This window comes from Marmota flaviventris, chromosome 2, assembly GCF_047511675.1.
Source record: "Marmota flaviventris isolate mMarFla1 chromosome 2, mMarFla1.hap1, whole genome shotgun sequence".
NCBI lineage: Eukaryota > Metazoa > Chordata > Mammalia > Rodentia > Sciuridae > Marmota > Marmota flaviventris.
Genome location: NC_092499.1, coordinates 49,977,343 through 49,993,201, shown reverse-complemented (window position 1 = coordinate 49,993,201; position 15,859 = coordinate 49,977,343). Strand labels below are relative to the sequence as shown.

General features: G+C 36.0%; 1 protein-coding gene across 1 annotated transcript in view; it reads right to left on the bottom strand.

Moving 5' to 3' along the window:
• Positions 1-15,859, bottom strand: part of Ttc6 (tetratricopeptide repeat domain 6) — a 204,786-nt gene that overhangs the window by 11,227 nt on the left and 177,700 nt on the right. The window contains exon 27 of the mRNA XM_071607402.1: positions 162-372. Within this exon, the coding sequence (XP_071463503.1) occupies positions 162-372 (211 nt within the window). The remainder of the gene's footprint in view (positions 1-161; positions 373-15,859) is intronic.

The following is a 15,859-nucleotide window of genomic DNA, read 5'->3' as shown; positions in this document are numbered from 1 at the left end:
CCCTGCACCCTACGGCTGTTCTGCATATTAAAGTAAGGGAAAGGTCAATGTTCATAACCAAAGAAATTGCCTTTATCCCCATCACAAGTAATGAGCCAAATATATTCTTTATCCTGTCCAAACAATTTGTCAGTGGTTAAGTTGTTATTATATAATATTACCTGCAAGTTATAGCATAGACTGATTCTGGCTTTTATACATGATGGATTAAAATGCAATGCTTTCAGAAAATCCTTCTGTGCTTGCTTGGTAGCTTCATCATGTCCATATTCCATGTAGGAATTCCCCCGACCAACAAGAGCATCCAGAAAATGTGGGTTAAGTTTAAGAGCCCAGGTGAAGAAACTGACAGCATCTTCATACTCTTTAATTCTGAAAAAAAAAAAGAAAAAAGGAAGGAAGGAAGGAAGGAAGAAAATATTGGTGCCTTCTGGTGAAATGATGCTTTCTAATAACAGAATCAATATTTTCCTGTACATGACTTTTACAAAAAGAATTACATTGGACCTTATAAAAGAAAATCTTTCATTTTTTTATTATCCATTGTAAGAAGGAGGTACATAAGTTTATATGATCTAAGGAACTGTGACAGGTTCTCAAAAGATTTTGGTAAAAGAAGAAAGGGAAGTAAAAGCCATTTTTACAACAGAAATGTGAGGGGATAATAATCTTGAATTCTTTTTTCAAGTGATAAAAGTCTGAATGGCATTCTTCAACCTTGTTTTAATAGCTATCAATTACCAATAGGGAAAAAGCCTGTGCTCTTATTGACAATGTACTCCATGTAAATTACAGTCATGTACTGCCTAACAAAGTTTCAGTTAACTACAGACCACATATGCAATGGTGGTCCCTTAAGACTTTATCACCTAGTGACATCGTGACCCTCTCACTTTATGTAAATACACTCTATGGTGTTCACACAACCATGAAACTATCTAACAATGTGTCTCATAGAACTTATCCTATCAGTAAGTGATGCATGATTTATATTAAAAATAAATTTATTTATATGTATTTAATATACATATGAAAGGGACCAGGTTTTCATCACTGTGAGTTCTTGCTTCAGATTTATAAAGAACTATTTGACTGCAGAAACAAGGAGAGGAAAGGAGAGGAAGAAGTGCATTTTACTTATTAACTTGTGAATTTATGTGGCTCAGTGATAACTCTCTCTGGCCTCCCTAGTTAGTCTCTTGTGGTGGGGTGAGGGCTTTGAAGGAATCAAATATTTGTTCAGGGACACATAAAGTCACTTTTCCATTTCGCCTGCATATCTAATAATTATATTTAGTCTCAATATGGAAAGAGTCCGGGTTTAAAAAAAAATGGGGACACTATTTACTTACCAGACACTGTGCTAAATGCCTTCCATATTCTATTCTACTTGGTTCTGTAAACTACTTATGACTGCATTTCACACATGAAAAGAAAATCATGGCCCAGAAAAGTTTCACATAGGAAATGGCATAATAAGTAACAAACTAACTTTGCATGGAGTAAATACCTGAGACTCAAACTGAGGTAAGGCTTACTTCAAAATTTGTGCTTCTCCACACAGCCACCTCCACTGCACATTCTTTACTTAAAGTGTACTATAGTGGGTGCAGGAGAGCCAGTGAGCTTGAATCTCAACTACGATGTTGTATTCAAAATATAATAAAATGGGTCACTATTTTATCCATTTTTTTTCATAAAATATTGTATTTTCTAGAACAGTTACCCTGGGATTCTTGTATTTTATAAAGGAAATTTGGGAGAAATGATGCTATGTCTTATGGCATCTTGAAATCTACTTGGTGGTGATGGGTGAGGTCTCTGTGGTAAGTGTTCTTCATAGGCTTTTATTTGGTCCTCATTACAACCTTGGAAAATTAGTACTCATTTTCATGTTCTGGTTTAGATCTGGACTCCAAGCCTGAACACACACATTAATACATGGAACCCAGGGCAACTGTTCTAGAAACTATTGTATCCTATATATTACTCAAGAGTACCTTAAAACAGTGTTCCCCAAACTTCAGTCCTTTTGTGCTGAAAGCTACCCAACTTTGTTTCCCACCTGCACTATCATCTACTGAATATTTCCTTTAAGTCAACTTTTTCACTTAACTGAATGTATTTTAAAATACAATCTAATTGCAATACCATAAATAGAAAAATCAGTATGTAATGCCACAAACAGATGGTACTCCTAGAAATAAATAAAATTAGAAATGGATGCTGTGGTCTACAGCACACCAAACCTAGGGACTGTGGCATCTCTTATAAAGATAGAAAATTGTTAAAGACTAACTCTTTGCCTATTTATTGACTGGGTTATTTGGTATTTTGGTGTTAAGTTTTTTTTAAGTTTTTTTAAAGTTCTTTATATATCCTGGAGATTAATGCTCTGAGGTGCAAGTGGCAAAGATTTTCTCCCATTATCTAGGCTCCTTTTTTTACATTCTTGATTGTTTCTTTTGATGTGAGGAAGCTTTTTAATTTGATAGTGTCTCATATATTGATTCTTGATCTTACTTTTTGAGCCAATCAATAAATGGGCAAAGGAACTGAACTTCATAGAAGAAATATACTTCATAGAAGAAATATAAATGGTCAACAAATATATGAAAAAATGTTCAACATGTCTAGCAACTATAGAAATACAAATGAAAAGTACACTGAGATTTCATCTCATTCCAGTCAGAATGGCAATTATCAAGAATACAAGTAATAACAAATGATGGTGAGGATATGGGGGAAAGCGTACACTCATACATTGTAGGTGGGACTACAAATTGGTGCAACCACTTTAGAAAGCAGTTTGGAGATTCCTCAACAAAACTATGAATAGAATCACCATTTAATACAGTAATACCACTCCTCGGTATATATATCCAAAGGAGTTAAAATCAGCATACTGTAGTGACGCAGCCACATCAATGTTTATAGCAGTTCAATTCACAATAGCTAAGCTATGGAGCCAACCTGGGTGCCCTTCAACAGATGAATGGATAAAGAAAATGTGTTATATATACACAATGGAATATTACTCAGCTATAAAAAAAGAATGACTTTATGACTTTTGCTGATAAATAGATGGCTCTAGAGACTATCATGTTAAATGAACTAAGCCAATCCCCCCAAAACAAAGGCCAAATGTTTTCTCTGATATGTGTATGCTAACAAACAATGAGGGTGCGGGGGAGAATAGAAGTTCAGGGATTAGACAAAGGGGAATGAAGGGAAGGGAACCTTCCTCATTTCATTAGACAGTGAAATGAATCAGACATAACTTTCTTATGTTCATATAAGAGTATACCACCAGTGAAACTCCACAGCATGTATAACCACAAGAATGAAATCCTAATTAAAATAAATTATACTTTATGTATTTATAATATGTCAGAATATACTCTACTATCATGTATCTAAAAAGAACAATTAAAAAAAAAAAAAGACTCTTAGCTTTTTTTTTTTTTTTTTGGTACTGGGAATTGAACTCCGAGGTACGTGACCACTGGGCCACATCCCCAGCCCTATTTTATTTAGAGTCAGGGTTCTCACTGAGTTGCTTAGCTCCTGGCTGGCTGGCTATGAACTCACAATCCTCCTGCCTCAGCCTCCCAAGCCACTGGAATTACAAGCATGTACCATTGCGCCCAGCAAACAAACTCTCAGCTTTCTTATCTGAGACTTTCCCCCTTGATGTGTCTGGAAGGTTCAGAAAGTTGCTCATTTTGAAAGTGAAAAGTGATTTCATTTCTCACATTGTAAAAATAACATTACCAAAAGAATTAGTTTTTCAGGTCTTAATTGGTGTTATTTGTGATACTAGAACTGAGCAGCAGTCTAGACCCAAAATGGCTCAAAAAGTTTCACCCCAAAAATGTGCAGATTGTACAAATTGAGAAAAGAAAATGACATACAGAAAGGAGAAGTGAGGTAGAGACAGCATAGTTGGTTCCAGCTCACTTCTATCCTATGTGATGTTTGAGCAGTTGGTTGCTTGTGATTGGCAGGGACTTGGTAATTTTTTTATAAAAATGGGTTACCGCCTGCTTACACATCATGATAGGTTACAGTGGAGGGAAGTAGCTTTAGGCTAAACTTAATAATTCTTCCCATTTAGTCAACCTATTCCCTTTTGATCAACCTCTCAAAATTGCCCACTGACCAGAATGTTGTGCCTTGACCTCACTCTGTCACCATCATAAATGGACTTATTTGGTCTCCAGTCCCACTGGGAAATAATAGTGGGGTTAAAAAGATAGAAACAAGGAAAAAGAACAATAGGCGAGGAAAAAACTTGTTAATATCAGTATACCTGAGGCTACTTTTTGGAGCTTGGAGCTCAGGGTTAAAAGCAGAGGGTATTTCATTATTATGATGACTCAGTCTGGAATCGCTGAGTTGGCTGGGCAGGGAGACTAGTCTCCTTTATATCTATTTCCTCAAAGTTTAGTTTGATTAGGTGTCATTTAGCAGGAGTAACTCCATTTTGATTTTTGTTCAGTTAGAAGTTCAATCCAAAGAAATGTCCCACCATAATTTTGAATAAGTATTTTTAATGTTTGTTTACACCATGAAAAACAATTGAAGTGTGACGTTTTGGCAAACACTATCCAAAAGTACTGCACCAAGTGTTGTGCTAGAAGATCACACAAGAATCAACACTGGAGCACTAGAAGAGCTTGGCTTTTGATGGTCCAGACAGGCAGAGTTAACATTCATGTATGCGAGCCACTTGGCAGCTTCTAAGTTCACCTCATGGTCATTACTCAGAAATCACAGGTTTCCCTCCAGTAGTTTATAATGAAATTGTGCTCCTCTTTCTTGCCAACTGGCACTATTTTAGAAGCCTTCCCAGGTACCTTCTCATTATATTTCAGCATTCAGTACGCCATAATCATAGCCTGGTAAGCTGTGTTATACTCAGCAATTCTATTAATGGCTAGTAAAGTATTACTTATGATGCATACCTATGGTGATGATGTGTACTGAAATCTCCAGGGCAATCCCTGTCCTCCTGTAAATCTCTGAAATGTTACTAGTTTATTAACATTCAAATTGCATCATATACACCCCCACTCTTACCTAGAAAGAAATTTAAAATCCTATGTAAGTGCACATTCTAATATATGGCTTATAAAACATAATCTGTCTTCTTTTTTTTAAGGAAAAACATTCTTTTCTTTGTTAACCTATATTTTATTTATTTGTTTGTTTTTATGTGGTGCTGAGGTTCAAACCCAGTGCTCACATATTCTAGGCAAGTGCTCTACCACTGAGCCACAACCTCAGCCCCTATAATCTGTCTTTTTGTATAGCTTAACCAATTACAAAAAAAAAAAGCATAAAAACTATGAGTCAGTGAGTCGAGGCAAACCACAATGTCATCTAAGTTGTGTGTTACCAAAAGGCAATGACTGATGCTATTTTTCATACCTCTCTAGTTATCAGCATTAACTTCAATGAGCATCCAGTTTGCTGGAACAAAGTAAATAATCATTGAACCGTAAATCTGGAAGTGAATCTTGAAAGCCACTTGGAAATCACCTCAAAATTGATGATGACTAAAATCAAGTCCAGAGGAGGTGACAAAGACGAAGACAGACTCCCCTGCTTCCCATACCAACAGACAAGAAAAAAAAAAAGATACGAAATCCATGAAGAAACAGCAATTTCATTTTTCTGGAGATGTGTTAATCAAAGTGTTCTATAGGTAGAAGATCTTGTTAAGTCATCCCATGGCAATTAGCCAATGGAAAAATGTGGCAGAATATCTACATTGCATCAAGGTGCATGCTCAGAGAGATACAAATTGTTAAGCATCTGTTACTATAAATATAAAAGTATATTTTAAAAGTTTTTCTAAAATAAAATGTGTTTCTTTTAATCTACAGTAATGTGATCATGCACGAGGGTGCCTGATTCTCGTGTCTGCTAACAATAAATCATGCGCTGAACTTACCCACTGGGCCACAAACACAAAGGCCCACTGCCTTTACCACATTAATCACATACGTGACCAGATGTGCCCTACTGAGTTGTACAAATAAATCACAAACACCTCCCCAACTAAAGAATGTGGCTTTCAGAATTAAAGATTTTTTTAAATTATGCAAATATTAAGAATAGTAAAAATAAATTTTCTGAAAAAAAATGTGTAGGTTATATAAGGGAGTAATTGCCTTCTATATTATTATTTTTTTAAATCTGAAGGTGGCTTTCTCAAAGAGATCTAAAACTTAACTCCATCATAACACTCTTGGTGATTAAATTGGGCAACAAGTAGGATATTCAAGCTAAGGAATCTTGTCTCCTAGCAACCACACGAGTGAGAACGAGAGATATACAAAGGATACTTCAAAAGTCTGCAATCCCATAAGTTCAAAGATCAAAGCCCTAAAATTTAAAGATTTATTCCTTTTATAAAATTTTCCAAGTGAGAAAAGTTTGCTTTTCCTACCATAAGACACCAAAAGCAAGTCCCCATAGTTACAAACCATACTGCCATAGTATGTTACAGTTCACCTTGAAAAGCAAAAAATAGTTTTCCTAAAATAAATATAACTGATGAGTAAACATTCTTTGATGTTGAGTTCAGTAAAATTGTTAAAACTCAATACACATGGAATTGGGATTCTGAGTTAACAGGATTTATTGTTGATTTAAATTCTACTTTTATTGAAGAACAATACAGATCCTAGTTGGGTGATGACAGTTGGTTATTTGGAATTGCAAAGCAGTACCAGCTTAGGAAGGCTCTGCCATATATACCCAGTGATTACATTTCATAAGAGATTGTGAACTGACACACAGAGAAACTTACTGACTCTAACAGTTGCTAAACATAGGAAAGATGTTGAGAGAAACTTGGACTCTTTTTAGTTTTAACAGAATGCAATGACCTTGGACATTTTTTATCTGCACACACCCATCAAAACAAATGCATCAGTCATCAATTACTCCATCTCTTCTTAAAAATGACAATTTCTTACAGTAGTTTTGATTTGCATTTCTCTAATTATTAGAGATATTGAAGATTTTTTGATATATTTGTTGACCACTTGTATTTCTTCTTCTGAGAAGTATCTATTCAGCTTCTTAGCCCATTTATTGATTGGGCTATTTGGTTTTTTGGGATTTTTTTTGTTTGTTTTGTTTTGGTGTTAAGTTTTTTGAGTTCTTTATATATCCTGGAGATTAGTGCTCTATCTGACATGTGCGTGGCAAAAAATTTGCTCCAAAAATGTATGCTCTCTGTTCACCTCATTGATTGTTTCTGTTGCTGAGAAGAAGCTTTTTAGTTTGAGTCCATACCATTTATTTATTCTTGATTTTATTTCTTGCACCTTAGGAGTCTTGTTAAGGAAGTCGGGGCTTAATCCAACATGATGAATATTGGGGCCCACTTTTTCCTCTATTAGGTGCAGTTTCTCTGGACTAATTCCTAGATCCTTGATCCACTTTGAGTTGAGTTTTGTGCATGGTGAGAGACAGGTATTTATTCTCATCTTACTGCATATGGATTTCTAGGTCCCCCAACATTATTTGTTGAAGAGACTATCTTTTCTCCACTGTATGTTTTTGGTGCCTTTGTCTAATATGAGATAACTGTATTTATGTGGGTTTGTCTCTGTGTCTTCTATTCTGTACCATTGGTCTATATGTCTATTTTGGTACCAATACAATGCCATTTTTGTTACTATAGTTTAAAGTCTGGTATTGTGATGCCTCCTGCTTCACTCCTCTTGGTAAAGATTGCTTTGGCTATTCAGGGTCTCTTATTTTTCCAAATGAATTTCATGACCAGTCAGAATGGCAGTTATCAAGAATACAGACAATAATAAATGTTGGCAAGAATGTAGGGGGGAGGCACACTCATACATTGCTGGTGGAACTGCAAATTGGTGCAACCAATCTGGAAAGCAGTATGGAGATTACTTAGAAAACTTGGAATGGAACCATCATTTGACCCAGCTATCCCACTCATCGGTCTATACCCAAAACACTTAAAATCAGCATACTATAGTAACACAGCCACATTTATGTTTATAGCAGCTCAATTCACAATAGCTAAACTTGGAAGCAACCTACTTGCCCTTCAATAGATAAATGGATACAGAAACTGTAATATATATACTCAATAGATTATTACTCAGCATTAAAAGAGAATAAAAATAACGTATTTGCAGGTAAATGGATGAGTTGGAGAATATCATGCTAAGCAAAGTAAGTCAATCCCAAAAAATCAAAGGCTGAATGTTCTCTCTGATAAGTGGATGCTGATCCATAACAGGGAAGGGGGAGGCATGTGAAAAATGGATAAACTTTGGGCAAAGGGGAGGAGGGGGAGAGAGGGTGCAGGAAAGATGGTGGAATGAGATGGAAATCATTACCTAAGTATATGTATGACTGTTCATAAGGTGTAATGCTACATAGTGTGCAACCATAGAAATGTAAAATTGTGCTGCAATTGTGTACAATGAATCAATATGCATTCTGCTGTCATATATACCTAATTAAAATAAATTAATTAATTTAAAATTTTTGAAGGATGGAGATAAGTAAAGGCTCTTTTCAGACAAATAAAAATTATTAAAACAGAAAAAAAGAATGACAATCACTTAATGAAATGGATTGTACAAAAGTTGCTGGGTTAAAATAGGTAACAGTTACTATGTTTTACTGTCTTTATAAAATAAAAGGTACTATCCCAATTTAGGCCTTTTACCCAAAGTCACCTTTAAAGGTCCAGTAACTATATTCCTTTGTTAATAAATTTAAATAAAAACACCTCTAATTCTTTTTTTTTTATAATTTTTATTGTTGGTTGTTCAAAACATTACACAGTTCTTGATATATCATATTGCACATTTTGATTCAAGTGGGTTATGAACTCCCATTTTTACCCCATATACAGATTGCAGAATCACATCGGTTACACATCCACTGATTTATATATTGCTATACTAGTGTCTGTTGTATTCTGCTGCCTATCCTATCCTCTACTATCCCCCCTCCCCTCCCCTCCGCTCCCCTGTTCTCTCTCTACCCCATCTACTGTAATTCATTTCTCCCCCTTGTTTTTCCCTTTCCCCTCACTTCCTCTTGTATGTAATTTTGTATAACCCTGAGGGTCTCCTTCCATTTCCATGCAATTTCCCTTCTCTCTCCCTTTCCCTCCCACCTCTCATCCTGTTTAATGTTAATCTTCTTCTCATGCTCTTCTTCCCTACTCTGTTCTTTGTTACTCTCTTTATATCAAAGAAGACATTTGGCATTTGTTTTCTGGGAATTGGCTAGCTTCACTTAGCATAATCTGCTCTAATGCCATCCATTTCCCTGCAAATTCTATGATTTTGTCATTTTTTAATGCACTCCATTGTGTATAAATGCCACATTTTTTTTTATCCATTCATCTATTGAAGGGCATCTAGGTTGGTTCCACAGTCTTGCTATTGTGAATTGTGCTGCTATGAACATCGATGTAGCAGTGTCCCTGTAGTATGCTCTTTTTAGGTCTTTAGGGAATAGACCGAGAAGGGGAATAGCTGGGTCAAATGGTGGTTCCATTCCCAGCTTTCCAAGAAATCTCCATACTGCTTTCCAAATTGGCCGCACCAATTTGCAGTCCCACCAGCATTGTACAAGTGTACCCTTTTCCCCACATCCTCACCAGCACTTGTTGTTGTTTGACTTCAGAATGGCTACCAATCTCACTGGAGTGAGATGGTATCTTAGGGTGGTTTTGATTTGCATTTCTCTGACTGCTAGAGATGGTGAGCATTTTTTCATGTACTTGTTGATTGATTGTATGTCCTCCTCTGAGAAGTGTCTGTTCAGGTCCTTGGCCCATTTGTTGATTGGGTTATTTGTTTTCTTATTGTTTAATTTTTTGAGTTCTTTGTATACTCTGGATATTAGGGCTCTATCTGAAGTGTGAGGAGTAAAGATTTGTTCCCGGGATGTAGGCTCCCTATTTATCTCTCTTATTGTTTCTTTTGCTGAGAAAAAACTTTTTAGTTTGAGTAAGTCCCATTTGTTGATTCTAGTTATTAACTTTTGTGCTATGGGTGTCCTTTTGAGGAATTTGGAGCCCGACCCCACAGTATGTAGATCGTAGCCAACTTTTTCTTCTATCAGATGCCGTGTCTCTGATTTGATATCAAGCTCCTTGATCCATTTTGAGTTAACTTTTGTGCATGGCGAGAGAAAGGAATTCAGTTTCATTTTGTTGCATATGGATTTCCAGTTTTCCCAGCACCATTTGTTGAAGATGCTATCCTTCCTCCATTGCACGCTTTTAGCCCCCTTATCAAATATAAGATAGTTGTAATATTGTGGATTGGTTTCTGTGTCCTCTATTCTGTACCATTGGTCCACCCGCCTGTTTTGGTACCAGTACCATGCTGTTTTTGTTACTATTGCTCTGTAGTATAGTTTGAAGTCTGGTATCGCTATACCGCCTGATTCACACTTCTTGTTTAGAGTTGTTTTTGCTATTCTGGGTCTTTTATTTTTCCATATGAATTTCATGATTGCTTTATCTATTTCTACAAGAAATGCCATTGGGATTTTGATTGGCATTGCATTAAACCTATAGAGAACTTTTGGTAATATCGCCATTTTTTTAATTTTTTTATTGTTGGTTGTTCAAAACATTACATAGTTCTTGATATATCATATTTCACACTTTGATTCAAGTGGGTTATGAACTCCCATTTTTACCCCATATACACATTGCAGAATCACATCAGTTACACATCCATTGATTTACATATTGCCATACTAGTGTCTGTTGTATTCTGCTGCCTTTCCTATCCTCTACTATACCCCATCACCTCCCCTCCCCTCCCCTCCCCTCTTCTCTCTCTACCCACTCTACTGTCATTCATTTCTCCCCCTTGTATTATTTTCCCCTTTCCCTTCACTTCATCTTGTATGACATTTTGTATAACCCTGAGGGTCTCCTTCCATTTCCATGCAGTTTTCCTTCTCTCTCCCTTTCCCTCCCACCTCTCATCCCAGTTTAATGTTAATCTTCTTCTCATGCTCTTCGTCCCTACTCTGTTCTTAGTTACTCTCCTTATATCAAAGAAGACATTTGGCATTTGTTTTTTAGGGATTGGCTAGCTTCACTTAGCATAATCTACTCTAATGCCATCCATTTCCCTGCAAATTCCATCATTTTGTCATTTTTTAGTGCTGAGTAATACTCCATTGTGTATAAATGCCACATTTTTTTATCCATTCATCTATTGAAGGGCATCTAGGTTGGTTCCACAGTCTTGCTATTGTGAATTGTGCTGCTATGAACATCGATGTAGCAGTGTCCCTGTAGCATACTCTTTTTAGGTCTTTAGGGAATAGACCGAGAAGGGGAATAGCTGGGTCAAATGGTGGTTCCATTCCCAGCTTTCCAAGAAATCTCCATACTGCTTTCCAAATTGGCCGCACCAATTTGCAGTCCCACCAGCATTGTACAAGTGTACCCTTTTCCCCACATCCTCACCAGCACTTGTTGTTGTTTGACTTCATAATGGCTGCCAATCTTACTGGAGTGAGATGGTATCTTAGGGTGGTTTTGATTTGCATTTCTCTGACTGCTAGAGATGGTGAGCATTTTTTCATGTACTTGTTGATTGATTGTATGTCCTCCTCTGAGAAGTGTCTGTTCAGGTCCTTGGCCCATTTGTTGATTGGGTTATTTGTTATCTTATTGTCTAATTTTTTGAGTTCTTTGTATACTCTAGATATTAGGGCTCTATCTGAAGTGTGAGGAGTAAAGATTTGTTCCCAGGATGTAGGCTCCCTATTTACCTCTCTTATTGTTTCTTTTGCTGAGAACAAATTTTTAGTTTGAGTAAGTCCCATTTGTTGATTCTAGTTATTAACTTTTGTGCTATGGGTGTCCTATTGAGGAATTTGGAGCCCGACCCCACAGTATGTAGATCGTAGCCAACTTTTTCTTCTATCAGACGCCATGTCTCTGATTTGATATCAAGCTGCTTAATCCATTTTGAATTTACTTTTGTGCATGGCGAGAGAAAGGGATTCAGTTTCATTTTGTTGCATATGGATTTCCAGTTTTCCCAGCACCATTTGTTGAAGATGCTATCCTTCCTCCATTGCATGCTTTTAGCCCCTTTATCAAATATAAGATAGTTGTAGTTTGTGGATTGGTTTCTCTGTCCTCTATTCTGTACCATTGGTCCACCCGCCTGTTTTGGTACCAGTACCATGCTGTTTTTGTTACTATTGCTCTGTAGTATAGTTTGAAGTCTGGTATCACTATACCGCCTGATTCACACTTCTTGTTTAGAGTTGTTTTTGCTATTCTGGGTCTTTTATTTTTCCATATGAATTTCATGATTGCTTTATCTATTTCTACAAGAAATGCCATTGGGATTTTGATTGGCATTGCATTAAACCTATAGAGAACTTTTGGTAATATCGCCATTTTGATGATGTTAGTTCTGCCTATCCATGAACAGGGTATATTTTTCCATCTTCTAAGATCTTCTTCTATATCTCTCTTTAGGGTTCTGTAGTTTTCATTTTATAAGTCTTTCACCTCTTTTGTTAGGTTGATTCCCAAATATTTTAATTTTTTTTGAGGATATTGTGAATGGAGTGGTTGTCCTCATTTCCATTTCAGAGGATTTGTCGCTGATATACAGGAATGCCTTTGATTTATGCGTGTTGATTTTATATCCTGCCACTTTGCTGAATTCATTTATTAGCTCTAATAGTTTCCTTGTAGACCCTTTTGGGTCTGCTAGGTATAGAATCATGTCTTCTGCAAATAGTGATAATTTAAGTTCTTCTTTTCCTATTTTTATGCCTTTAATTTCTTTCGTCTGTCTAATTGCTCTGGCCAGTGTTTCGAGAACTATGTTGAACAGAAGTGGTGAGAGAGGGCATCCCTGTCTTGTTCCAGATTTTAGAGGGAATTCCTTCAATTTTTCTCCGTTCAGAATGATGCTAGCCTGAGGCTTAGCATAGATAGCTTTCACAATATTGAGGTATGTTCCTATTGTCCCTAGTTTTTCTAGAGTTTTGAACATAAAGGGATGCTGTACTTTGTCGAATGCTGTTTCTCCATTTATCGAGATGATCATATGGTTCTTATCTTTATAAGTCTGTTGATGTGGTGAATAACATTTATTGATTTCCGTATATTGAACCAGCCTTGCATCCCAGGGATGAATCCTACTTGATCATGGTGCACAATTTTTTTGATATGTTTTTGTATCCAATTCGCCAGAATTTTATTGAGGATTTTTGCATCTAGATTCATTAGAGATATTGGTCTGTAGTTTTCTTTCTTTGAAGTATCTTTGTCTGGTTTAGGAATCAGGGTGATGTTGGCCTCCTAGAATGAATTTGGAAGTTCTCCCTCTTTTTCTATTTCCTGGAATAGCTTGAAAAGTATTGGTATTAGTTCTTCTTTAAAGGTTTTGTAAAACTCTGCTGTATACCCATCCGGTCCTGGGCTTTTCTTAGTTGGTAGTCTTTTGATGGCTTCTTCTATTTCCTCAATTGATATTGGTCTGTTTAGGTTGTCTATATCCTCCTGACTCAATCTGGGTAGATCATATGACTTAAGAAATTTATCTATGCCTTCACTATCTTCTATTTTATTGGAGTACAAGGATTCAAAATAATTTCTAATTATCTTCTGTATTTCTGAAGTGTCTGTTGTGATATTGCCTTTTTCATCCCGTATGCTAGTAATTTGAGTTCTCTCTCTTCTTCTCTTCGTTAGCATGGCTAAGGGTCTATCGATCTTATTTATTTTTTCAAAGAAGCAACTTTTAGATTTGTCAATTTTTTCAATTGTTTCTTTTGTTTCCATTTCATTAATTTCAGCTCTGATTTTAATTATTTCTAGCCTTCTACTTCTTTTGCTGTTGTTTTGCTCTTCTTTTTCTAGGATTTTGAGATGAAGTATGAGATCATTTATTTGTTGGTTTTTTCTCTTTTTAAGGAATGAACTCCAAGCAATGAATTTTCCTCTTAGAACTGCTTTCATTGTGTCCCATAGATTCCGATATGTTGTGTCTGTGTTTTCATTTATCTCTAAGAATTTTTTAATTTCCTCCTTGATGTCTTCTATAACCCATTGATCATTCAGTAACCTATTGTTCATTCTCCAAGTGATGCATGATTTTTCCTTCCTTCTTTTATCGTTGATTTCCAGTTTCATTCCATTATGATCAGATTAGATGCATGGTATTATCTCTACTCCTTTATAATGTCTAAGAATTTCCCTGTGACATAATATATGATCTATTTTTGAGAAGGATCCATGTGCTGCTGAGAAAAAAAGTGTAACTGCTTGATGTTGGGTGGTATATTCTATATATGACAATTAAGTCTAGGTTATTAATTTTATTATTGAGTTCTATAGTTTCTTTATTCATCTTTTGTTTGGAAGATCTGTCCAGTGGTGAGAGAGGTATGTTGAAGTCTCCCATAATTATTGTATGGTGGTCTATTAGATTCTGGAACTTGAGAAGAGTTTGTTTGATGAACATAGCTGCACCATTGTTTGGAGCATATATATTTATGATTGTTATGACTTGTTGGTGTATGGTTCCCTTGATCAGTATGTAGTGTCCCTCTTTATCCCTTTAGATTAACTTTGGCTTGAAATCTATTTTATTTGATATGGGTATGGACACTCCTGCTTGTTTCCGAAGTCCATATGAGTGACATGATTTTTCCCAACCTTTCACCTTCAGTCTATGTATGTCTTTTCCTATCAATTGCGTCTCCTGTAGGCAGCATATTGTTGAATCTTTTTTTTGATCCACTCTACTAGCCTGTGTCTCTTAATTGGTGAGTTTAAGCCATTAACATTTAGGGTTATTATTGAGATATGGATTGTTCTTCCAGCCATATTTATTTATGTTACTTAACATGGTTTGGTTTTCCTCTTTGATTATTTTTTCCCTTTACTGTACTACCTCCCATTGTTGGTTTTCATTGTTATTTTCCATTTCCTCTTCCTGTAATGTTTTGCCGAGGATGTTTTGAAGATATGGTTTTCTAGCTGCAAATTCTTTTAACTTTTGTTTATCGTGGAAGGTTTTAATTTCATCTTCCATCCTGAAGCTTAATTTTGCTGGATACACAATTCTTGGTTGGAACCCATTTTCTTTCAGTGTTTGAAATATGTTATTCCAGGATCTTCTAGCTTTCAGAGTCTGTGTTGAAAGATCAGTTGTTATCCTGATTGGCTTACCCCTAAATGTAATCTGCTTCCTTTCTCTTGTAGCTTTTAAAATTCTCTCCTTATTCTGTATGTTGGGCATCTTCATTATAATGTGTCTAGGTGTGGATCTCTTATGATTTTGCACATTCGGCGTCCTGTAGGCTTCTAGTATTTGGGATTCTGTCTCATTCTTCAAGTCTGGGAAGTTTTCTTGTATTATTTCATTGAATAGATTGCTCATTCCTTTGGTTTGAAACTCTATCCCTTCCTGTATCCCAATGACTCTTAAATTTGGTCTCTTTATGTTATCCCATATTTCTTGGATATTCTGCTCATGGTTTCTTAACAGTCTTGCTGAGCTGTCTATGTTCTTTTCAAGTTGAAATAGTTTGTCTTCATTGTCTGATGTTCTATCTTCTAAGTGTTCTACTCTGCTGGTAGTATTCTCCATTGAGTTTTTAAGTTGGTTTATTGCTTCCTGCATTTCTAGGATTTCTGTTTGTTTGTTTTTTATAACCTCTATCTCCCTGTATAGTTGATCCTTTGCTTCTTGGATTTGTTTATGTAATTCATTGTTGAAGTGATCTTTCATTGTCTGATTTTGCTGTCTAATGTCTTCCTTGAGACTCCAGATCATCTGAAGCA